This window comes from Camelus bactrianus, chromosome 6 (assembly GCF_048773025.1).
Source record: "Camelus bactrianus isolate YW-2024 breed Bactrian camel chromosome 6, ASM4877302v1, whole genome shotgun sequence".
In the NCBI taxonomy this organism is placed as follows: Eukaryota; Metazoa; Chordata; class Mammalia; order Artiodactyla; family Camelidae; genus Camelus; species Camelus bactrianus.
This window is the reverse complement of record NC_133544.1, coordinates 25,742,016-25,767,556: the sequence shown is the minus strand read 5'-3', so window position 1 is coordinate 25,767,556 and position 25,541 is coordinate 25,742,016. Positions and strand designations below refer to the sequence as shown.

The window sequence follows — 25,541 nt, the reverse complement described above, 5'->3', positions numbered from 1 at the left end:
GATATTCACATGCAAAGAATGATGCTGAGCCCTTACCTCACACTACATTAAAAAAAATAAAAATCAACTCAACCTTACACCATATACAACTGGAAACAGATCAAAAACTTAAATGAAAGGCTTAAAACTATAAAACTCTTAGAAGAAAACACTAGGTAAAGCTTCATGACATTTGATTTGGGAATAATTCCTTGTATATGATATGAAAAACAAAGGCATCAAAAGTAAAAATAGATAAATTAGACTACATCAAAACTAAAAACTTCTACTCATTAAAGGAAACAATCAACAGAGTGAAATGGCAACTTATAGAAGATGAGAAAATGTTTCCCAATCTTATATCTGATACTGAGTTAGTACCCAGGGCTCCTATAATATAACAACAAAAAAACAAAGAACTTGATTAGAAAATAGGCTAAGGTCTTGAACAGACATTCTCCAAAGAAACTATACTTATATTTGTACAACGGCCAACAATATTTATATTTGTACAATGGCCAACAATCACATGAAAAAGTGCTCAAATGGCTCAACATCACTAATCTCTAGAGAAATATAAATCAAAACCACAATAAGATACCTCTCACACCCATTAGAAAGGTTATTATTGAAAAACAAACAAAATACCAAGTGCTGGTGAAGATGTGAAGAAACTGGAACTCTTGTGCACTGTTGCTGAGAATGTAAAATGGTGCAGCCACTATAGAAACAGTATGGCAGTTCCTCAAAATTTAAACAAAATTACCATAATTCCACTTCCCATATACCCAAAAGAATCAAAAGCAGAGGCTCAAAGAGATATTTGTACACCAATGTTCACAGCAGCATTATTCACAATAGCCAAAAGGTGGAAGCAACCCGAGTGTCCATTAAAGGATGAATGGATACACAAAATGTGGTACAAACAGGACAATGTAATATTATTCAGCCTTAAAAATGAAGGAAATTCTGACACATGCTACAAGGATGATCCTAGAGGACATGATGCTAAGTCAAATAGGCCAGTCACAAAGACAGTATATGATTCCACTTATATGAGGTACCTAGAATGGTCAAATTCATATACAGAAAGTAGAATGCTGGTTGCCAGGAGCTAGACAAAGTGGAGAATAGGGAGTTGTTCAATGGGTAAAGAGTTTCCGTTTTACAAGACTTAGAGTTTGGGAGATTGGTTACACAACAATGTGAATGTACTTAATACTACTGAACTATACACAAATGGTTAATATGGTCAATTTTATGCTCTGCCAATCACTTCCTTACCACAAATTTTAAAAACTTTTGTTAAACATTTCATACATAAAAAGTACAATACCTTTTAATAATTGGGGGAGGGAGGGTCACAGGAAGGCCACACAACTTCTGCTTTCCCAAAAACATGTATAAGCATGAATGGAATGCCATTTTCAACTGAAAATCATTATAATTTTAGAAAAAAGAATTTCAATGGAAAATAATGGAAAGTAAGAGAACCACCAACCCCAAAGGAATATTTCTGCCTTCCATAATTATTCAAAATTATTTTTGCATTTTAAAAGACTATTTACATAGTCATACATATTTACAAGAGAACCTCATCATTCACCTCCTTCATGGATTGAATAAAGTGACACAGACTAAACACTACCATATTTGCAATTTCTATAGGGTGTTTTAGGAGTTTTTATTTTTGTTTGTTTTAGCTTCAGTCAGAAAGCAGTATCTCACTTTTTTTTTAAATCCTCTTAGGCCTTGTGGAAAGGATGCAAGACAAGGCATTCAATAAACCTGGAAAAGACGTTACCAGCAATTCACCTACTCAGACTACTTAAAGGCAAAAGTGGGCTAAAAAAATGCTTAAAACAAAATACGTGGCAAGTTAACTGCTTAGAAGATTTTATATATGTTTGTACCTGAACACATGCATGTATTTTGTTCTTGTAATTTAAGATATAATATTTCATGCTACCTACAATCATTATTCTCAATCTACTAATTTTTTTAATTGAAGTCAATTACAATGTGTCTATCTCTAGTGTACAGCACAATATCCCAGTCATGCATATACATACCTATATTCATTTTCATATTTTTTTCCATTAAAAGTTATTAAAAGATATTGAACCCAATCTATTTCTACTGGAAAACATCTCATCCTGTTTTTAAAAGCAAAAAAAAAAAAAAAAAAACTTTTCAATTATTGTATCTTTTGGACTAAAATATATTGTTTCACAAATTCAGTCAATTTTGATTATTCACAGTTGAGAGCAAACTTCTGAAATTACCTCTACTGTCACAATAGCTGGTTCATTTTCCATTGTAGAATATCTATCTACCTGTGAGTAGTGGGGAAATAGTAGTGAACCAACTCAGCTGAATTAGGCTCATTATGACATATATCACCTAGGAATGGGAAAGCATCTAGACAGCAAGAAAACTTTCTGGGTCTAAGAGATTAACAAGATGCTTGCTCCCTAGAACTTATTTCCCAGCTATAGTGAATGAACCAACACCCCCACGTAATGCTTAGAGGATTATCCTGTTATATCCAGAAATTAAATATCTGCTATATTCAAACCTGCCACAGACATACATAATTTATATAATTATATAAATGCAACAATTTATATAATTAATGAGTAAGTGTGATCAATAAGACAACTAACTATTCTATAACTTGGCAAGTTTCCTTGTCCCACTGAAAAAAACTTTAAATATTTACCAGAAATTAAGCAGGTAAAATTGTACAATCCTGAAAAAGATTATATAGTTTTCCTTAAAAGAATCAGCGGACAAAACAAACTTGACACATATGATAATAATACTGGCACCAGTTTCTCAAATCTACTATGTTGGAAAGTTTCCCAAATAATTCTTAATTATTAAAATAAACAAAAAAAAAAATGGAAAAACCCAGTAGACTTTCAACAAAAGTAACTAGCATTTTCTCAAAAACAAAAAATCCAAACTACAAATCTTATTCTGCATCTTGTTTATAAATTTTGTCTCTTTTGATTATAGCAGTATGCTGCTTTGTTGATACAAAAGAAAATTCAAAATTTATTTTATTTCTGTTTAGACATCTTATTTTCAATATCAGACTGTAGTAGACAAGAAGAGCACAAAAAAATTCTTACTCGTACACCATAATTTCCTGAAAATATTCTTCTTTTTCATTTATTACATCCATGATTATATTCTTTGTCTTATACGTAATATAAATTGTGGCAGATTACACAGTCCAAAAATAGCTACAATGGCAGATTCTATCCCGTGTGCATCTTATAATCTGATGTTGATACTCGTCCTCTCAAGTGGTGAGGCCTATGTCCACCCTCCTCTGAACCTCAGTGTATGTATTTATCACTACCTCAAGCAACAGAAGAGAGCAGAGTAACACTATGTGACTTCCGAAAGTCTAACATGTAGTGCAATTTCACCTTGCTCTCTTAGGATGCTCTCCCTTGTAACCCAGCCACGTGTTGTGAGGAAGCCATGCAACCAAAAAGAGAGGTCATGTGTAGAGGTTCTGGCCTAAAGTCCTGGCCAAGGTCCCTGCCAACAGCCATCATTAACCACCAGACACATGAGTGAGCAAGCCTTCAGATGATACTAGCTCCCAGCCATTGAGCCACCCTCACCCCTCCAGCAACCCCACCTCTCACCACATGTTAACAGAGACAAGCTGTCCCCACCAAGAGAGCCTTGCCCAAATTGCAGATACATGAGCAAACTAAATGACTGATTATGTTTCAAACCACTAAGTCTGGGTAATTTCTTATACAACACTAACATAAGCTTAGAAACACAATTTGGAAAATATACAAAGAGAGAAAGAGAAAAAAAAATTAATGACCTTAAGTTTCACCACTGTTAACATTTTGACATATCTTTTACAATCAAGAAAATATTTTGCCCAATCACCTAAGATTTCACATGCTTTGTTTTTACCAGAATAAAGGGTTAAATTTTTAAAGGCTGTCAACTGTTTGCATCTAACAAGAAACAGGAAGGAAGAAAGTTAGCATTCATCCTACTTTTCTTATCCTCACTATCTCCTTCACTTACCTGTCCTAAGTGAGGAGTCTGAGGATGGCTGGTCCAGCAATATTCCAATCTATGGATGTGAATCAAGATCTTGGGTTCAACAGCAGCTGCACTGGGCCTCTTCCCTGGAAGAAGTTGCTTAAGCCCCAAATCTGAAATTTTCAAGGAAAGAAAATGCTAAATATAGACATCTCTTTTTAATCATTTTAACTTCTATCTCTACAACTGAATGCGAGCTGATAGAGTAGGGTAAGATTACATGGAAGTGAATGTACAGGTTTCACTAAAAATGGAGTCAGGTAATATGGATTCAAGTCCAAGCTCTACTTCTTAATAGCTATATGATCTTAGGGAAGGTACAAATTCTCTGTGCCTTGATCTCATCATGGGATAAAGACTGAGGTGGCAGGATCAAAATTTGGGGCTGAGAGTCAGGAGACCTAGGCTCTAAACTCAGTGATCATTCTGCCTTGCTGTAAGAACTCTGATACTTCCCTGGTTCAGATACATTATTTCTAAAAGGAGAGGACTGTATTAGATAATAGTTCCTGAAATCTAATTCTTGAACAGATGCCAGCCACCACCAAAAAATCGGTGTAAAGTTACTACCTATACTTACAATAAATTGTCCTTCCCACTTCTTTGGATGTTACAATGACTTCTTTTATGAGATGATATGATACTAGTAGTTGTGTTTTAAATACCTAAAGAGTCAAAATCAAAAACTGTAGCCCTACGTAAACAATCTCAATTTTCTTTTTAGAAATTCTACTGTCTAAAATTCCTTTTACTTCCAACATTTTACATATTTTTCACTTCTCAACTTTTATTAGGTACCTAATACATAACAAGTCCTCTACTAGTTTTTGAGGGGCCCCACGAATATTTAAGACTAGACTCTACTCTAAAAAAAAGTCCCAAACTAACAGGGAAACAGACACATAAACCTCAAATAAAATACAATGGTTTAAGTCTTCCAATAGAGGTTTTGCACCTACGACATAGAGGAGGTAGAATGAATTGAGTTTTTAACTTAAGTAGGATTTTGGAGCAAGTTTTATAGTGTACGAAAAATTAACTCTTTGAACCTCAATTTCTGTAATGCAAAACAGTAATGATTACAGATACCCCTGAATCGTAAATAGATAAGATGCTAAAAATAAAGGGCCAATCCATTCAAAAGTTCGGCTTATACACCTTCCAGAAGGTAAAATTAAAATGTATCATCTATTAATGATCTGGCACAAAAGGGGTTATTTACAACACTAATTTACACTCAGTGGTACCTTTCTCTACTGACCTCTAAACAACTGAAGGACACAACCAAGGCTGCTCCATTTTATATTTCTAGCACCTAGTACAATGTCTTATAAATGATAAGTATCAATAAATAGCTTGTTAGAAAAAAAAGACAATGAATGGCTTTTTTCTTTTATACGAATTAAAGTGATAGTAGCTGAAAGTAAAAATTCTTAAGATTTTCACTCAAAACTAATTTTAAGTGTACATTTTAAGTGTCCAAACCTGTCATATTGGAATCTGGATATGCATGCCTGTTTTAAAAAGCAAAATAAATTCACCAGAGACAATGCAATAGTAGTGTTCCTGAATAAAAAGACTACCAACAGCTAACATTTATTGAGCACTTACTATTTGCCAAAAACTCTTGTAAGTATTTTCCACTTTAATTTTCTCACTTAATCCTAACAACTCTTATGAAATGGACTGTTAATACTATCATTTTATAACTAGAAAAATTGATGCACAGAGCAGTTAAGTTACTTTCAATATCACAAAACTACTAAGCAATAGGGCTTAGATTAAAAAAAATATATCAGAGGGTTCCGGTCAAGATGCCAGAGTGGTAGGACCACGAGCTTGCCTCTCCTTGAGACTACAGTGAAACCACAATTGAATGCTAACCACCGAAAAAAGACTGGAACCTAGCAAAAAAGATCTTCTGCAACTGGAAACATAAAGAAGGAACCACAGCAGGACGGCAGGAGGGGAGTGCTCGCAATATAATTGGGCCCCATACCCCAGGGTTGGGCGACCCACAAGCTGAAGATTTGTTAAGTCACAGAGGCCCTCCCACAGGAGTGAGAGCTCTAAGCCCCACGTCAGTCTCTCAAGCTCGGGTCCTGGCATTGGGAAGAGAAGGAGACCCCAGGACATCTGGTTTTGAAGGACAGGGGGGAGTGGCTCTGGGAGCCTCATGGGACTGGGGGACATGGAGACGTTTTTGCTTGAGAAGCCTACACAGAAACTCACATGCACCAGGTCTAAGGACAGAGGCAGTGATTTCATAGGAACCTGGGCCAGACCTGCCTGCTGGATTTGGATGGTCTCCTGGGGATGTAGGGGATGGCTGCTGCTCACTCAGGGGACATAAAAGCTGGTGGCAGACATTCTGGGAGTGTTAATCTACATAAGCTTTCCTGGAGGCTGACATCTTGATTGGATCATTAGCATCAAGACCTAGCCCCACCCAACAGCCTGTAGGGAAGCCTCAGGCCGAACAACATACAGGGTGGGAACATCAGCAGACTCCCTGAGCCACAAAGGCCTCTAGACACAGCCCTACCCACCAGAGGTGCAGGACCAAGCTTTACCCAGCAGTGAGTAGGCACCAGCTCCTCCTGCCAAGAAACCTGCATAAGCCTCTAGTCCAGCCTCACCCACCAGGGGCAGATACTAGAAATAAGAAAACAATGATCTCAAAGCCTGTAGAAGGAATCCACAAACACATAGAAAGATAGACAATATGAGGCGGCAAAGGAGTATCTCCCAGGCCAAGCCACAAAATCCCGTAAGAAGAAATAAGTGATGAGGAGATAGGTAATTTATCTGAGAAAGAGTTTAAAGTAATGATGGCCAAGATGTTCAGAGAACTCAAGAGGAGTATAGATGCACAGAGTGAAGTTTCTAGCAAAGAGTTGGAAAATATAAAGAATACCCAAACAGAGTTGAAGAATAAAATCACTGAAATAAACAATACACTAGAAGGAACCCAGAATAGACTAAATGGGGCAGAAGGACAGATTAATGAGCTAGAAGACAGATCAGCGGAAATCAGTACTTCAGAACAGAGAAAAGAAAAAAGAATAAAAAGGAATGAGGATAGTTTAAGAGAACTCTGGGGCAACATGAAGAGCTCTAATATTCACATTATAGTGGTCCCAGAAAGAGAAGAGAGAGAGAAAGGACCTGAGAAAATTTTGGGAGAGATAATAACCGAAAACTTCCCCAACTTGGGAAAGGAAACAGTCACCCAGGTCCTGGAAGCACAGAGTACCACACAGGATCAACCCAAAGAGGAACACACCAAGGCACATAGCTATCAAATTGATAACAATTAAGGATAAGGAGAAAATATTAAAATTAGCAAGAGAAAAGCAACCAACAACAAACAAGGGAACTCCCATAAGGTTATCAGCTGATTTTTCAGCAGAAACTCTACACGCCAGAACGGAGTGGCATGATATATTTAAAGTGATACAAGGGGGAAACTTACAACCAAGAATACTCTATCCATCAAGGCTCTCATTCAGACTTGATGGAGAAATCAAAAGCTTCACAGATAAACAAAAGCTAAAAGATTTCAGCACCATCAAACCAGGTTTACAACAAATGTAAAGGACCTTCTCTAATCATCAAACCATTAGAAAAGAGAACAAAAAGAAGAGAGAGAGAAAAAAAAGAAACCTACAAAAGATTGCTTTGGCTATTTGGGGTCTTTTGTGGTTCCTTATAAATTTCGGAATTGTTTGTTCTAGTTCTGTGAGGAATGTTGCGAGTATTTAATGGGGGTTGCGTTGGATCTGTGGATTGCTTTGGGCAGTGTGGCCATTTTGATAGTGTCGATTCTTCCAATCCAAGAGCACAAGAAATCTTTCCATTTCTTTGTGTCATTTTGGTTTTCAGAGTATAGGTAACCTCTTTGGTTAAGTTTATTTCTAGGTATTTTGCTGTTTTTGATGTAATGGAAATGTCTTTGCCAGTTATAAAATTCTGGTTTTTAAAGTGGAAAAAAAAATGAATGAGAATGTGACAATGAATATATGTACGTTCATGTATAACTGAAAAATTGTGCTCTACACTGGAAATTGACACACTGTAAACTGACTATAACTCAGTAAAAAAAATGTAAAGAAAAAAGTGAATGAAGGGCCACAAATGGCAAAATACCCTTCTTTTTTATGAGTGAGTTGCACTCCATTACAAATACATACACACACACACACACACACACACACACACATATATGCTGTATCTCCATTACTTACTCAACTATTGATGTGCACTTAGGATGCTTCCATATCTTGGCAATTATAAATAATGTTGCTGTTAATAGCAGGGTGTATGTATCTTTCTGAGTTAATTCTTAATTTGTGGTTGGCTTTATTCCTTTGACAACTATGTAAGTTTAAAAAGCTAAAGCTCTAAACGTTCTTAGAAACAATGAACAGCACATATATGTAAATTTAAAAATGTATGTGCAGTAAAATAAAAAAAAAGATCTATCAAGCCATGAAAGACATAGATGAAACTTAAAAGACATATTACTAAATGAAAGAAGTCAGTCAGAAAAGGCTACTAACTGTATGATTCCAACCAAATGACACTCTGGAAAAGGCACAGCTACAGAAACAATAAAAAGATCGTGGTTTCCAGGGGTTTGGGGTTAGGGAGGGAGGGAGGAATGAATAGATGGAGCACAAGGGATTTTTAGGGCAGTGAAATTATTCTGTATGATACTATAGTGGTGGTTACATGTCATTATGCATTTGTCAAAACCCATAGAATGTACAACATTAAGAGTAAACCCTAAAGTAAACTATGGGCTTTTGGCTGACAATAATGTGCCCATGTTGGTTCATCAATTGTACCAAATATGCCACACTGATGAGGGATGTTGAGGGTAGGGAAGTATATATGTATGGGTGGGGAGGGCTATGTGGAAACTCTGTTATTTTCTGCTCAATTCTGTTGTGAACCTGAAACTGCTCTAAAAGAATAGTCTAGTAAATTACAAAATAAAAATAAAAATAAATAAAAAATCATTTATCAACATAAAAAGAAAAAGATCAAACTACATGAAACCAGAGCCCTCTTTTTCATTTTTCTTTAATAACTTTTTTTAAAAAAGAAAGATTCCTCCAGAACTAGAACATTTGCTCGTAATAATTCTTTAAAAAAAAAAAAAAACTAAACAAAGAGTCCTTTAATATGTGTGCTAAGCAAAAATATACGATATAATCCCTGCTCTCAAAGGTCCCACGCACCAATGTGGTAGTGTAATATTAACAAGTCACACCCTAATTTTACTTTTTAAAATTTAATTGTTTCAACGTTAGGCTTATCTGTAATTTCTTTCTTATTTACTTTACATTTTACATTTATATTACTTTTTCATTTATTTTATATTTCAATTACATTTCCAGGCTATCTTGAGTTTTCAGAATATATATAGAATAGGCTTATATAGTCCTAAAGAAAAAGTAAGTTAAAAACTAGAAGACATTAGAAACTTATTTTGTATGGACATCTACTTTCAGATAATTACATTTTTAAAAACCCACAGACTAAGAACAGCTAAATTTCATTTCCAATAGATGCTCTAACAAAACAATCACATGTAATTTGCAAAATATATTTTTAGCCTACAGTGTGTTTCACTTCATTTCTTCCTTGGTCTGATTCTAGAACAGACTATAATGCTTTTGATGTTTTACTTCCAGTTTTAACAGTTGTGTTAAAAGAGAACTAAATACCAAAATAATGGTAAGTGTCCTAAATGCTTTTAAAAAATGCCAGAAATCTCACTGAGTATGTTACTAGTGAAAACACATGATATGTATTTGATCATAATGAACCAATATAATTAAAGGAACATTTAGATTTTGTCCATGATTACTTTTCACATCTTTCTGCCTCCACAACAGCACAATAACTAAATCTCCTTACTAGACTGTAACCATTTTGAAGGAAATCAATATTCCAATGACACTAAGCAGCCATAATAAATTATGAGTATTAATAGTAATTCCCCAATATCTTCAGAGTGGAACAAACTAGGTACCATATTAAAGAGGATATATGAGTATATATTACTTCTAAAAGTGTACCAGAAAGGAAAAAAAATCTAAATTTCTAAAAACACAACTAGAAACACCAGCATTGTAAATTCCCAGAATTGAATAAAAAGACTGCTGGTTCAAAGATTTGGCCCCTCAAATTTTTTCCCTATGGATAAATGTTCAATACCCACTGGACATTTTATACCACCTCCAAGATTAAGAGTCTTCTGCTAATTCTATGAAGTTAAATGAATTCCCAGGTTGTTTATGCTCCAAGTAGCTGTCACTAGAAGAACAAGATCAGGGAAGGACAACTTAACATTTAAGCTTTATTCCAGCCTGTAAAACAAAGAAATCTGACATACTCTCCTCAGGGAATATGCCTATGGGAAAAACATTACACTATTTAAAAAACCAGTACTTATTTTTACATTTTTTTCCACTAGAATCACCATGCCAGTTAGAATAAGTATAAAGCCCAATTACAAAGTAAGTCCTCCTAGTCATTGCTTAACTCTTTCAAATTTTGTTTATCTGACTAGATATTTACTTTTATCATACCTGAAGATCCTCATCTCTTTTATCTCCTAGTGTCTTCTCAAAGGTTTTAGACCCTACCCACCATCCAATCTCAATTCTGGATGCCATCCAAAAAATAGGTGTTGACTACCTCCTTAATATACCCTCTTTATAGATGAATATTAACAGCTCTTAAAATTTCATTTCACCAAGACCAAGTTCCGAGTTGATGTGCTGCTCAGAATTCCATGTCCGTGCTGCATGGCACCAAACCACTCCTCTCAAAATGGCAGCAGGTTATTCTTCTTTTCTCTTAACTATGTATTAACGTATTATGTATTCTACTCAACGTGTGGTTCAGAGATTGGAAGCAGAGGCATCACCCATAAGTTTGTTAGAAATGCACCATCTCAAGCCCCACCTTGACCTACTGACTCAGAATCTGCAATTTAACAAGATCCTCAGGTGATTCATACACACAGAAGAATCTGAGAAGCACTGTCCTTTTTCACTCATTGAGGGTCCCTTTTTCCTGCTTTACAGTTCTTAATTTCCCATCTGGTATATAAAAGATCAAATCCTCTTTCTTTTGAGCATACTGAGACCCACCAAAATGAAGTCAGAAATCTTTAAATAAAACTACACAGTTTCTTCATAACCTCCTTTTCTTAAAAGGCTCTAAACTCCATGAAGCCAGGATCTTCATTATATCCTCAAAACAAAGACAGTGCCAGGCAAATATTTGTAGAGGGAATAAAATAGATACCAAATAATCCCTCAAGTCCTACAAGTCTTAAATCTTAAGCTCTTCTGTTTGCTATGTAGGTAAAATTCTATCTAAAGCAAGGGAAGCTAAAATATAAGATCATCTAAATTTACAAAATGAAAAATATACCACTTTAAAGGATCTGATCAAGGTCACAAGGTAGATTCATGATTAAGTTCATAAGGCTCAACAACATTTTAATAAAATCATTGTATCATTTTAATGTTATCTTATTATTATATTCTAGGTCAAATAACTATATTTCCTCTACATATACTTCCTCCACCATCATCCAGGGAGCTAGCAAACTCAACTGTCCAAGAAGAGTTGCACACTCAGAGTTTAAGGAAGGCTAAAATGTACACACTGCTGGGAAGAATCTGTACATAAAAATTAAAGATTACATGGTATGAATAATTTCTTTAAAACCAGAAGAAACAAGTGCTTTCAACCCTTATCAAGCTCACACTGAAACAGAGAAAAACAAAAGAAAAAAAAAAAAAAAAGAATAAAGGTATGGAAAAGACAAAAAAAATTAGAGACCAGACATAGCAACAAGACAGAGCAAAGAAGAGAAAAGAGATTAAGAGTAATCAATCGAAGGTCTCAAAGAATGACATTTAGGGACTAGAAAAGGCAAAGGCAGCTATAAAGGCAAAGAGCAGAATATCAACAGAAGCAGCATCTACTTAAACTCTAACCATGACACACAATGCAACTAATTTTTAGAGCGAGTGAACTATAGAATACCTCATGAGGTCACTGTATCATTTTTCCTGTCAATTATAACCTACATATCTAAATTAACAAGGAAATAACATTCTGAACTCTAAAGATCAATAAAGAGCAAATTAGGTTCAATAGGTACTTTGTTTTCTATGGCAAGTAAGTATTGGTTTGGAAAAGTTTCCATCAATCTTTATGAAGAATTTCATCAAAAATAAACAACAAGGACCTACTGTATAGCACAAGGAACTATATTCAATATCTGATAATAATATATAATGGAAAAGAATCTGAAAAAGAATGTGTATACACACACACACATATATATAAAACTGAATCACTCTGCTGTACACCTGAAACTAACACAACATTGTAAAGCAACTATGCTTCAACTAAAAAAAAAAAGATGTCCATCAAAAAAAGGTTAAAATAAAGTTTTGACTCCTCACCTGCCTTCTACACCTCATTTTCCCTAACTACTTACAATCTCAGATTTAGTCCAAACAGATGTCATCAGTTCACACAGATTTCTATTTCTAAAAATATTTTCTAGAAACCTCTCAATTATATGTGTGTGTGTATGTTAAATAATTAAGGTTAAACCAGAAGAAATAAGTGCATTCAGCCTTTATCAAGCTCACACTGAAATAGAGAAAAACGAAAGGAAAAATTAAGGTTAGATGAGGATAGAGCAAGACCACCACCACAAGGGACAAAAATAGAAATCATAAAAGACTAATAAAACTGACTATAAAAATGTAAAACATCTACACTGCAAAAGACATTATGAAGAAAAGTTAAGAGACAAACAACAAATTGGTAAAATAGCTACAATATAAAACAAAGATTTAATATCCTTAGTGTATAAGGAGCCCTCACAAATTAATGAGAAAAAGACAGGAGCAGAAATATATGAATACACAGCTGACAAAAGAAGAGATAAAATCATAAGCACAAGATAGTCAACTTCATTAGTTGTGACCAAAGAGATGCAAATTACTATCATTTCAGATTGACAAATAGTAAAAAGATCAATAATAACCAATGTTTTATAAGGATTGGGGAATCTGGCACTCCTACTTACTATTATTGAGACTGTATTTTAAAATAGTTTGTCAGTATAAAAACTTATAGGAAAATAATCACATTTCAAAATATGCCTATCCTCTGATCCAATAATCCCACTTCTAAAAAAATTTATCCTAAGTGAATGGACATGTGCAAATATGTATGTACAGAAGAGCCATTACATATGCCTAGCACATAGCAGGTGTTCAATAAATATTTGGTGAATAAATGAATCATAACATTGTTCATAATAGCAAAAACTGTTAACAATAGAAATGCCTACAAATAAACCATGACATATCCATCACTAAAACCCTATATAGCCATTAAAAGTGATACTGCAGACCTATAATTATTGATTAAAAATACATCTAAAATAAATTACAGATGTAAAAATAACCCCAGTAAAATGTACATCCATTCCTAAGAAAAACTAAACATAGAACTACCATATGATCCAGTAATTCCATCACTGGGTATATACCCAAAAAGAATTGAAAGCAGGGCTCAAAAAGATACTTGTACACCAATGTTCATAGTAGAATTAGTCACAACAGTCAAAAGATGGAAGCAATCCACATGTCTGGTGACAAATTAACCAAATATACATACAATGGAATATTATTCCAAATATACATATACTGGAATGCTGTTCAATCTTAAAAAGCAATGTTCTGACACATGCTACAACATGGATGAATCTTGAAGAAATCATACTAAGTAAATAAAGCCAGACACAAAAGGACAAATATTGCATAATCCCATGTAAATGAGATATTCAGAGTAGTCAAATTCACAGAAACAGAAAGTAGAATGCAGGTTGCCATGGGCTGAGGGAAGAGGAGAATGGGGAGTAACTGTTTATTGGGTACAGAGTTTCAGTATGGAAAGATTAAGTTCTGAAGATGGCTGATGGTGATGGTTGCACAACAAAGTGAACATACTGAATGCCACTGAACTGTACACTTAAAAATGGTTAAAACACTAAATTTTATGTTAATCTATTCTGCTACAAAAAAAAATAGTGCAAACCATAAAACAACTTCTAGACTGGAATGAATACTGTGTTTATTATTTTTGAGTCCTATGTTCATAAAAAATAAGATTTAAAAATATATTAAAAACAGTACATTGGTTATTTCTGTTCCTAGTATTACTATTCAGGACCACCTACACAAGTCATCAAGAATAATACCAAGTAGGGAGGAGTTCAAGATGGCAGAATAGAAGGATGTGAAGCTCATCTCCTCCCACAAATACATCAAAAATATATCTACACATGGGAACCTCAGAGGCTAGGAGGAGAGTGCAACAGTCAGTTAGCGGCAGGCAAAACAGAGAGACCAATACAGGGAGTCCGTGCCACCTCGCTGCACTCCCCAGCCCAAGATGTGCATCTACTGGTGTGTGTGGGGGCTGTGTGCTGAAACTCAGGCTTCAGAGGACAGACCTGGGGAGAGGACTGGAGTTGGCTGTGGGGAGACAGCCTGAAGGGGCTGGAGCATGGTAAAGGTCACAACTGGGAGTATGTGCAATGGAGACTGGGTCCACCATAAAAAGATCCACTGTTAACACATGCAAAGTGGAGGTGGGGGGACCTCACCACAGCAGCTTCTTCCTTCCATGCCAGTGGGCATGGCTTCACTCTAGAAGCACTATTGTTAACATGCATGCACAAAGGTAGGAGCAGGACTCCGCCACAGCAACCTCCTTCTCCACATGCTCACAACTGAGGAGCCTCTACAAGCTCTGGGAGCACACAAGCAGGCTGCCCCCAAGAGGAGGCCAGACTGCAAGCTGAGTCCATTCCCAGGGGCCATGAGATTTCAGAAGTGGGGCTGAAATCTGAACTGTGTCCCAGGTACCGTTAGTGGATTTACGTTTTTGGAAGCTCAGCACACGCGGGACATCCAAGCAGATTATTGGTGCGCAGCTGGGGCAGGTCCAGCATTAGCAGCTGCAGGCTTTGTGGGTATGAGTGGTGGTGGAGCTGGGGTCTGGGCTGACTCCGTAGCTCCCACGGCAGGTCCAGGTGCATGGTTACATGTGACTACATCGAGTCCTGGTGCCTGACTTCAGCAGATCTACCCTGGTGTCTTTGTGAGAACAGTGCATAAGGGACACCTAGACAGATTGCCTGCATTCCCATGGCTGAGGAGGAGCCAAGGACAGCACCAACAACAGTGTACTTTGTGAGCCCACGCAGTGGATGACAGGTGATACCACAGAGTGCACTTTCCAGGGGACAACTCCTGCAGAATACTCAGTGGCTCCTCACCCAGCAGAAGTGCTCCAGTTCTGCCTACCTCACACAACTCAGAAACAGATCTGGGGACTTCTACTCCAACATTAGGGAGCAGACCTAGCCGCCAACACAGCTATGACAACCACAGAGCAAAGAGTAGGCCCCACTCAACATCCAGTGCAGGATCTGGTCACCACAACACCAAATCACACCCTCTATCGAAGGGATAATAACAAGTACACATCGAGGAAAGACGTGGCAGGCATCCACACTAAAAACAGCCCTTACAATAAAAATATGTAGCTCTCACACAGGCTACACAGGGATATTCCAACGTAAAAACAGCCCTTCAAGACCACAGTAGATAACTGTTACTCCTAAATTCATAGAGTCAGAGAAATATAAGTAAAATGAAAAAGCAGAGGAACTACTCTCAATTAAAAGAACAAGAGAAATCCCCTGAAAGAACAATGAAACAGACTTCTCCAATCTATCAGATTCCAAATTCAAAAAGGAGATAACAAAAATACTGAAGGAATTAAGAAAGGCTATTGATAGAAATGCAGATCACTGTAACAAGGAATAGAAACTATACAGAGGAGCCAATTAAAATTAGAAAACCCATTTGCCAAGATGAAAACTAAGCTGAAGGCAATAAATAGCAAACTAAATAAAGCAGAAGAATAAGTAAGCGATCTGGAAGATAGAATAATGGAAAACCCCAATCAGAACAGCAGACAGAAAGACAAATGAAAAAAAAAATGAAAGCAATATTAGAAACCTATGGGATAATATAAAGCATGCCAATCTATGCATAATAGGGATCTCAGAAGAAGAAAGAGAAAAGTGGATGGAAAATGTATAAGAAATTATCGCTGAAATCTTCCTAAAGTTAAAAAAGGAAACAGATATCCATGTACAGGATGCACAGAGGGTCCCAAACAAGATAAACCCAAGTAAGAGAAAAACAAAGAGTTAGTTACAAGGTAACCCCCATAAGGCTATCACCTGATTTCTCTACAGAAACGTTGCAGGCCAAAAGGGAATGCCAAGATATATTCAAAGTTCTGAAAGGGGAAAAACCTGCAACCTATGATACTGTACCCAGCAAGATTCTCATTTAAACTGCAAGCAGAGAGAAAGAATTTCCCAATCAAAACCTAAAAGAATACAGCAATAATAAACCCATCTTAAAAAAAATATTGAAAGATCTTTTCTAAACAGAAAAGCAAGAATCTACAGAGAAGAGAAAGTCACAATGGAAATATGGTAACTACAATGAACAGCCAAAGAATAAACAAGAAGATGTAAAAGAGGACATCAAAATCATAAAATAATGGGAAAGGGGAGCAAGAAAATGTAGTTCTCTCTCTCTCTCTTTTTTTTTTTTTTTTTTGAATGTGTTTGAGTCTTTAGACTACCAGTCTAAAGCAAGTAGATACAGTAATGGGTTAACATACTTGAAAAACAGGGTAACAACGAATCAAAAACATACAATAGATTCACAAAAACCAAAAATAAGAGAACTCAAGCATAATACAAAAGAAAATCATCAAACCCCAAAAAGAAAAAGAATAAAGAAAAATACAAAATCAACTGGAAAATAAGGTTTAAAATGGCAACAAACACATATGTATCGATAATTACCTTACATGTCAATGGATCTAAATTCCCCAATCATATGACAAAGAGTGGCAGACTGGATAATAAAACAAGAGTCTACAATAAATATGCTGCCTACAAGACACCCACTTTAGGGGGAAGAACACACATAGACTGAAGGTGAGAGGACAAAATAAGGTATTTCATACAAATGGAAGTGGTAAGAAAGCAGCAGTAACAATATTCATATCAGATAAAATACACTTTAAAACAAAGACCATAAAGAAAGATAAAGAAGGGCACTATATAATAATAAAAGGATCAAGAAGAGGATATTACACTCATTAACATATATGCAACCAACATGGGGTCAACCTAAATACATAAAACAAATACTAACAGACATAAAGGGAGAAACTGATGGGAATACAATAATAGTAGGAGACTTTAACACCCCACTAACATCAATGGATAGATCTTCTGGACAGAAAGTCAACAAGGCAAGAGAGATGCTAAATGATACAACAGAACAGTTAGGTTTAATTGATATTCTCAGGACATTACCCGCCCTCCCCCACAAAAAAAACAGAATATACATACTTTTCAAGTGCACATGGAACATCCTCTAGAATAGACCACATACTTGGACATAGAACAAGCCTCAACAAATTGAAGAGGATAGAAATTATTTCAAGCATCTTTTCTGACAACAATGGCATGAAACTAGAAAACAACCACAGAAAGAGAAATGAGAAAAGAAAAAAAATGACTGCATGGAGACTAAACAACATGCCACTAAAAAGCCAACAGGTCAACAATGAAATCAAATAGGAAATTAAAAAATACCTTGAGACAAATGATAATTACACAACCACACAAAATCTATGGGATGCAGCAAAAGCAGTCCTAATAGGGAAGTTCATAGCAATACAGGCCCTTCTCAAAAGACAACAACAAAAATCTCAAACAAACAACCTAACCTACCACCTAAAAGAATTAGAAAAAGATGAACATACAGAACCTACACTCAGCAGAAGGAAAGAAATAATAAATATCACAGAAGAAATAAATTAGAGATTTTTAAAAATTAAAAAAAGAAAAACAATAAAACCAAGAGCTGTTTTTTTGATAGAATAAACAAATTGACAAATATCTGGCCAGGCTCGCCAAGAAGAAAAGCAAGAGGACCGAAACAAACAAAACAAAACAAAAAAATGAAAGAGGAGAAATAAAAAGCCATACCAGAGATATTCAAAAAACCATTAGAGAGTGCTATGAACAATTACATGCCAACCAAATGGACAACCTAGAAGAAATGGACAAGTTTCTAGAAACATACAGTCCCAAAACTAAATCAAGAAGAAATAGATAATTTGAGCAGACCAATTACTACACATGAAATAGAATCTGTAATTTGAAAAAAACAAAACAAAACAAAACAAAACAAAAACTCCCTGAAAATAAAAGTCCAGGACTGGATGGCTTCACTGGGGATTCCTACCAAACATACAAAGAATTTATACCAATCCTTCTCAAACTCTTCCAAAAGACTGAAGAGGAGTGAACACTCCCAAACTCATTCTATGATACTGCCATCACCCTGATAGACACTACCAGAAAAGAAAATTACAGGCCAATATCGTTAATGAATAAAGATACAAAAATTCTTAACAAAATATTAGCAAACTGAATCCAACAACTACAATCAAGTTGGATTCATCCCATAGTAACAAGGATGGTTCAATATATGCAAATCAACCAATATGATAGATCACAGAAACAAAAGAAAGGACAAAAGCCACATGATCATCTCAATACGTGCAGGAAAAGCATTTGATAAAATTCAACATCCATCCATGATAAAAAAAAACTCTTACCAAAGTGGGTATAGAGGGAACATATCTCAACATAAGGTATTGGTGAAAAAAAATCACAGACAACATAATACTCAATGGTGAAAAGTTGAAAGCCTGCCTGCTAAAATCTGGAACAAGACAAGGATGCCCACTCTCACTACCTCTATTCAACATACTATTAGAGGTCCTACCCACAGCAATCAGACAAGAAAAAGAAATAAAAGGGATCCAAATTGGAAGGGAGGTAAAATTGTTACTATATGCAGATGACATGATACTATATACAGAAAACCCTCAAGACTCCACACAAGAGCTGATTAATGGACTCAGCAAGGTAGCAGGATACAAGATTAACATACAGAAATCAGTGGCATTTACAATGACAATGACAAGACCATAAACCTCCTAGAAGAGAACATAGGCAAAACATTGTCTCACATAAATCATAGCAATGTTTTCCTAGAGCAGTCTAGAAATAAAAGCAAACATAAACAAATGGGACCTAATCAAACTTACAAGCTTCTGCACAGCAAAGGAAGCCATAAACAAAACGAAGACATTCTATGGACTGTAAGAAAATATTTGCATACAATGCAACTGACAAGGGCTTAATTTCCAGAATATACAAACAGCTCATTACAACTCAATAACAAAAAGACAAACAACCTAATCAGAAAATGAGCCGAACACTTAAATAGACATATCTTCAAAGATGACATATATATGGCCAACAGGCACATGAAAAGATGCTCAGTATCACTAATTATCAGAGAAATGTGAATCAAAACCACAGTGAGGTAACACCTCACACCAGTCAGAATGGCAATCATTAAAGAGACCACACACGATAAGTGCTGGAGAGAGTGTGGAGAAAAAGGAAACCTTCTACACTTTTGGTGGGAATACAAATTGGTTTAGCCACTATAGAGGACAGTATGGAGGTTCCTTAAAAAACTAAAAATAGACTTATCCTACGGTCCAGCAATCCCACTCCTGGGCATATACCCAGCGGAAAATATGATTCAAAAAGACACAAGCAGTTCACTGCACCACTATTTACAATAGCCAAGACATGGAAGCAACTTAAATGTCCATCAACTGTTGAATGGATAAGGAAGTTGTGGTACACACGCACATATACACGCACACACGCGCATACAATGGAATACCACTCAGCAATAAAAAAAGAATGAAGTACTGCCATTTGCAGCAACATGGATGGACATAAAGATTATCATACTAAGTGAAGTAAATCAAAGAAAGAAAAATATGATATTTATATGTGAAATCTAAAAAATGATACAAATGAACATATTTACAAAACAGAAACAGACTCCCAGACATAGAAAACAAACTTACGGTTACCAAAGGGGAAAGGGGAGAAAGGGATAAATCAGAAGTTTGGGATTAGCAGATACAAACTATTATGTATAAAACAGATAAACAACAAGGTCCTACTGTATAGTACAGGGAAATACATTCAGCATCTTGTATTAACCTATCATGAAAAAGAATATTTATATATGTATAACTGAATCACTATGCTGTATACCAGAAACTAACACAAGATTGTAAATCAACTATACTTCACTAAAAAATAAAATAAACATTTTAAAAATATTGCCAAGTAGAAATATCTCCCTCTGAGGTTGAAAGCATAGCTCTGTTACAATTGTAATAATTCTAAATAATTAAACACTAAATCAAAGTTAAAACATGTAGCTTCTCTGCCTAACTTTATAATTACTTAAGAGTAAAGTCAAATAAATTTTCATGTAAACTCTTTTTTCCTCTTCAGCCAAAAATTCATGCTATCTACATTGCAAGAAGAATGAAGAATTCAAGTAAGAGGAAGTATCTGAAATATCTGAACATGCACATTAGGAAGTCAAAAGAAAACTGAAAACTATTGCAACCTGAGCCTTAAAGAATACAGAGTTTACAGTTAAGTAAAAGGGGGAGCCAAGTCTGATGCAAATATCAAGTACATATTTCATCACAGTAAATATCAAGAATAAAATACCCCAACCAATTCCATCCTGCCCCTTGCATCCTCAGAGATTGGCGCAACTCTGGCATAACTCAAAATATTTAGTTAAAGCATACCGAGGAAATTCATTTCATCAGGTACTTAAGGGCTGAATCCAAATTTAGTCCTGGCTGAAACTGTATTGAGCTCAAGAACCAGATGTTTCCAGGTGTGGGAGCATTGATCCTGCTCAGCCAGTTGCACCCTCACCTCTGAATGAGATGAGATGCTGCCCTCTGACACATTCTACAAGCAAAGGAAAGGTGGGTCAACACAATTGCTCTCCAAAGGAAACCAAGTCAACTACCTTGAACTGTGAAAACCAAGTGTGAAATCATTTAGGGCACAATCAGCACCTAAAGAGAAGAGAGAGAAATAGAAAGGAAAAGATGAATACATCACTTGTAGTAAGGGTGCATACTGATTCTCATTTTTCTGTCAACTCTATGTGTAGGGGTAAGGGGGAGTCACCATCAAAAATGTTTTAAATTCACTGTTGCATAGAAACACTTATATACGTGCACCTGAAGACATAAGCAAGAATATATTTGTAATACCAACAATATGGGGGAAAACATGTCCATCCTCAGGAGAAAAGATAAATTATATGATACAGTCATACAATTAATACATATATCTGAAGAAATGAACCACTTTTACACAAATTTACATAGATGAATCTTTAAAAATTCAATGTTGATTAGCCAAAGCAAATAAGAATATACATACAGTATGGTTCCATTTTTATAGTTAAAAAATAAGCAAAACTAAACATATTTTTGAAATACATACAAAATGTAGTAAACTTAAAAAAAAAAAAGGAAGGGAACAATAAGTAAACAAAACCAAACAAAATTCCGAATAGTTTCATCCCTTGTGGAAAGACAGGTGGATGGAAATCAAGGATAAATATACCAACAACACTGGTGATGTTTTATTTCTTAAGCTTGGGTGGTGGGCTCACAGGTATTGGTTTTTTATATGCTTCATTACTTACATATACAGTACCATATTCTTATCTATATATCAAATAGTTCGTAACAGGAAGGAAAAACAGAAAAGGAAGGGAAAGGGAAAAAAAGGAAAGGAAAGGGACGAAGACAAGGACAGACATCAATAATGTAGGTCAACACAGACCTCCTATCTCCCTGGAAAGGTCACACAGACTTCCATTAAATATAGGCTGCATCTTGAATCCCACTAAAACAGAAGTTTTTTTGAGACCACAAATCTAAAGAGAAATGCAAATTGGTAACTTACCTATCCTTGGTTTTTAAAATTTAAGATAATGCCTAATAATAAGAGGGAAAAAAGTAATTTTAATAAAATATTTTAATATGTAAATGCTGAGGTATAATCTTCCTAGAATTCACATTAATAAGGAAACAGACACTTGCGCCCACACATAGAAATGCCATGAATGTGACAGCTACAAATGAAAACTGACACAGATGAGTTGTGTTGGGAAATCAAATACCATAAGGGGCAATGCCACTGGTAATATGGTTTTCTCAAATAGTTAACAACTCTTGTTATAGTTCTGAACAAAACAAAGTACAACTTGCCCTTGGTTTACTCAGTAGTTACATTCCTGGAAAATGCAGTGTCTATTAAAACCATGCAAAAAAAAAACCAAAAACCCAACCACTTTGTGTTTAAATGTAAAACAGAATTAGGATCAGGTAAGTACAAACAGGTTTTTCACCTATAAGAAGGTCTGGAGAAGTGTTCAAAAGTCATGCAGAACTGCCTCAGACTTGTGGGATGTATGGCATTCCTGCCTCTCACTCACCGAGTTCCAACGCTACATTCACCCTACTCTTATCATTGTGGAGACCAAAAGTGCACCCTCAAAGAACTAAGCATATCACAGGGGAGGTACTGACCAACCCCACTAAGAACCAGTAACGTCAAGAAGGCTAAGTCCCAGTGCGGCTCCAGATAGCCCTTATTTTTCATGACACTATGAAGCTGAACGTAATGATAAAGCCTAACTAATTTCCAACTTTGGCAAAAGAGGAATCCTTATACAGTGGAGAAATTTATTGTTAGGGAAAATACAAAGGCAGACAAAAAATCTAAGGATATTCACCCTAAGTGAAACTGACACATCAAACCAAAGGTGGGCAGTCTTTTCATCCATATGATGACAATCTGTGAGGACAGCACTGCTATTTTGCCAAAATACAACAAATACCCCAACTGAAAAACACTGTCACATGCAAAGAGTATGTTATAGTTTCAAAACATTTTCACTTAATTTTAATATTTATAGCAATTGTATGAGACAGATATTATTCCTTTCAAATTACTTACAAGGAAAAAAAAATCTCAAAAAGGTCAAAGTCACAGAGCTAGTAAACTGACAGAGGCAGGACGTCAAGTCCTCTAATTTCAAATCCTGTGTTCTTTCCATCAAACTATATACTGCTTCACAAAGGTCCAATGTGGCAATACAGGTCAAAGGAAATTCACCAGCCAGTATAATAGAAGTGTCAATGGCAAAAGCTCAATATAAAGCCTCAATCTATTCTGATGTACGACAATTGTATTTATAATACATACATCAGTTATTTTTCAATATGAGAATTTTTTAAACATTAACAGTCTTGTGTCATACTGAAAAAGAGAAAAAGGAGAGGAGGGTATTGATCAGTGGTAGAGCGCATACTGAACATGCATGAGGTTCTGGGTTCAATCCCCAGTACCTCCATTAAAACAAACAAACAAACAAACAAACAAACCTAATTACCTACCCCCCCAAAAAAACAAAATTTTAATATATATTAACAAAAACAAAAATACGGAAAAGGAAAAAAGCAAAATTTTAGCAGTTACCGTGACATATAATGTCTAATTATTTCCTAACACAAGAAAGATTCTGGATCAGAATTATAATGAATCTTCTACTTAATCAAATATTTCAGAATCACACCACAGTTTCTGACAAACAGACTTGTTAAGTCTTTTAAAAAACCTTTTATTTTGGGGAGAAATGCATAACCACCAAGAACTTGATAAGATCTTAGCTTAACCAAAGTACTGCAAATGTAGTCACTAGACAAGATTAGTCCTCCTCGAAACACATATCTAAAGGTCACCTGAGAATGACTACATGATGGGCTGGCATACTGAATTAGTTCTCATTCGTGACTGGTAGATTAACTTTAAAACTCTAAGTGTTATCGTGCCATGTTTCTTACTTGATACTACACTTTCATGGTTTCATACACCTAGATGCACACAAGAGTTTACAACATAAGACAAAAATAAAAGCAAAGGCTTATTCAGGGCTTGATGTAAGAGGAAAAAGGAAATAATGTGTCTTATTATTCTAGCTAAGGAAATAAGGAAGTAAGATCATTTATCAGCAAGCACAATCTGAGACACATTGCTAAAGGACAGAATAATATACTTGGGCCTCCCTTAAAAATAGTAGTAGATGATAATCTGTAAGACTCATCCCTCCATTAATTCAAACCCAAGATCCAAGAAAAAAGAATAATCTGACATTTCTATTTCAAAAGAAAAAAATTTTAATTTATGCTTCTGAATTCATGGGTAAAGTTTAACTGACTAGAGTAAAGGCTTTAGGGGTTACAATATGCAAGTGTATTAGTTCTCATCTAAACACACAAACTGGAAATCTGTCTTACAATATTTTATCCCTCTTTTTTATTCCTCTTTCCTAAAGAGGATCTCTACCTCAATCATAATTATGGTTGTGGAAGCCAGTACCTCCATCTCAAAACTACCCTTTTTCATCCCTCAGGCACACTTTAACATTCCATTTTCCTAAAATTTACTCCATTACAACTTCCATAATCTCTATGATATCTACACATACTGCATTGACTTTTTTGATTAGTAGCTAATGGAAAGTACCTGCAATAGAGCTTAAAAGAATATCAGTTACCCGAACACCACAAATACAAAGAATAAAGCACTTCAGCACTTTATTACATTGAAAAAAATTTTTGCAGTTCATCCTGAAAAACCTCCAAATCAAGGCTGCTAGGGCATAGATTAAAATTCATTTTAAATGTCTCAGCCAAAAGCCTCAAAACATGCCATAATCTCCAGACACATTTGCAGAAATTTCAAATAATGATTGACAAGTGTTTTGGGGTATATATATATATATATATACAGCTAGCTGTCTAAACACAGAAACCAACAAGGAATTCTAGGACTCACTTGAAAATACAATAGCTTCCATATAAGGAGAACTGACTTTATGCTAGATATTGTTATAATGTCATCAACACAAAGAAACACTAAGAAGTAGGGGCTATAATTCCAATTTTTACTGTAAGAAACCATGGTTGTGAAAGATCAGAAAGGCTTCTAGTCAAGATGGTACAGTAAATTCACACAAATAACAATATATAAATGTATCAAATATATATACAAACAATGCATAGCTGGCTCAAAAAATAATATAAATATCTCTCCGGCAGTGAAAATAAGGAACATAAATGCAAAAAGTACGTGGTGCTGAAGCCAGGGGCCCACTGGGCTCCTGGTCCAGAAACAGGCAGTGGCAGTGGGGAGTTTGGCTTCCCTGGAAAAAAGGGACTAAAAGTGCTCCATATGAGACAGAGAACTTAGACAGAAGACTTAT

At 35.5% G+C, this 25,541-nt stretch overlaps 1 protein-coding gene across 9 annotated transcripts in view; it reads right to left on the bottom strand.

The window, feature by feature from the left end:
• NUMB (NUMB endocytic adaptor protein) overlaps nucleotides 1-25,541 on the bottom strand; it is a 157,420-nt gene that overhangs the window by 108,788 nt on the left and 23,091 nt on the right. For 6 of the 9 annotated variants that reach the window (XM_045522739.2, XM_074365297.1, XM_045522737.2 and 3 more), the window contains 2 exons: nucleotides 21,225-21,273; nucleotides 4,048-4,178 (listed from right to left, as the gene is read on the bottom strand). In XM_045522739.2, coding sequence (XP_045378695.1) covers nucleotides 4,048-4,178; nucleotides 21,225-21,255 — 162 coding nt within the window. In that variant the 5' untranslated portion in view covers nucleotides 21,256-21,273. Of the gene's footprint in view, nucleotides 1-4,047; nucleotides 4,179-20,994; nucleotides 21,016-21,224; nucleotides 21,274-25,541 lie in introns of those variants that run through there. The other 3 variants (XM_010962556.3, XM_045522761.2, XM_045522745.2) reach the window with 2 other exon arrangements.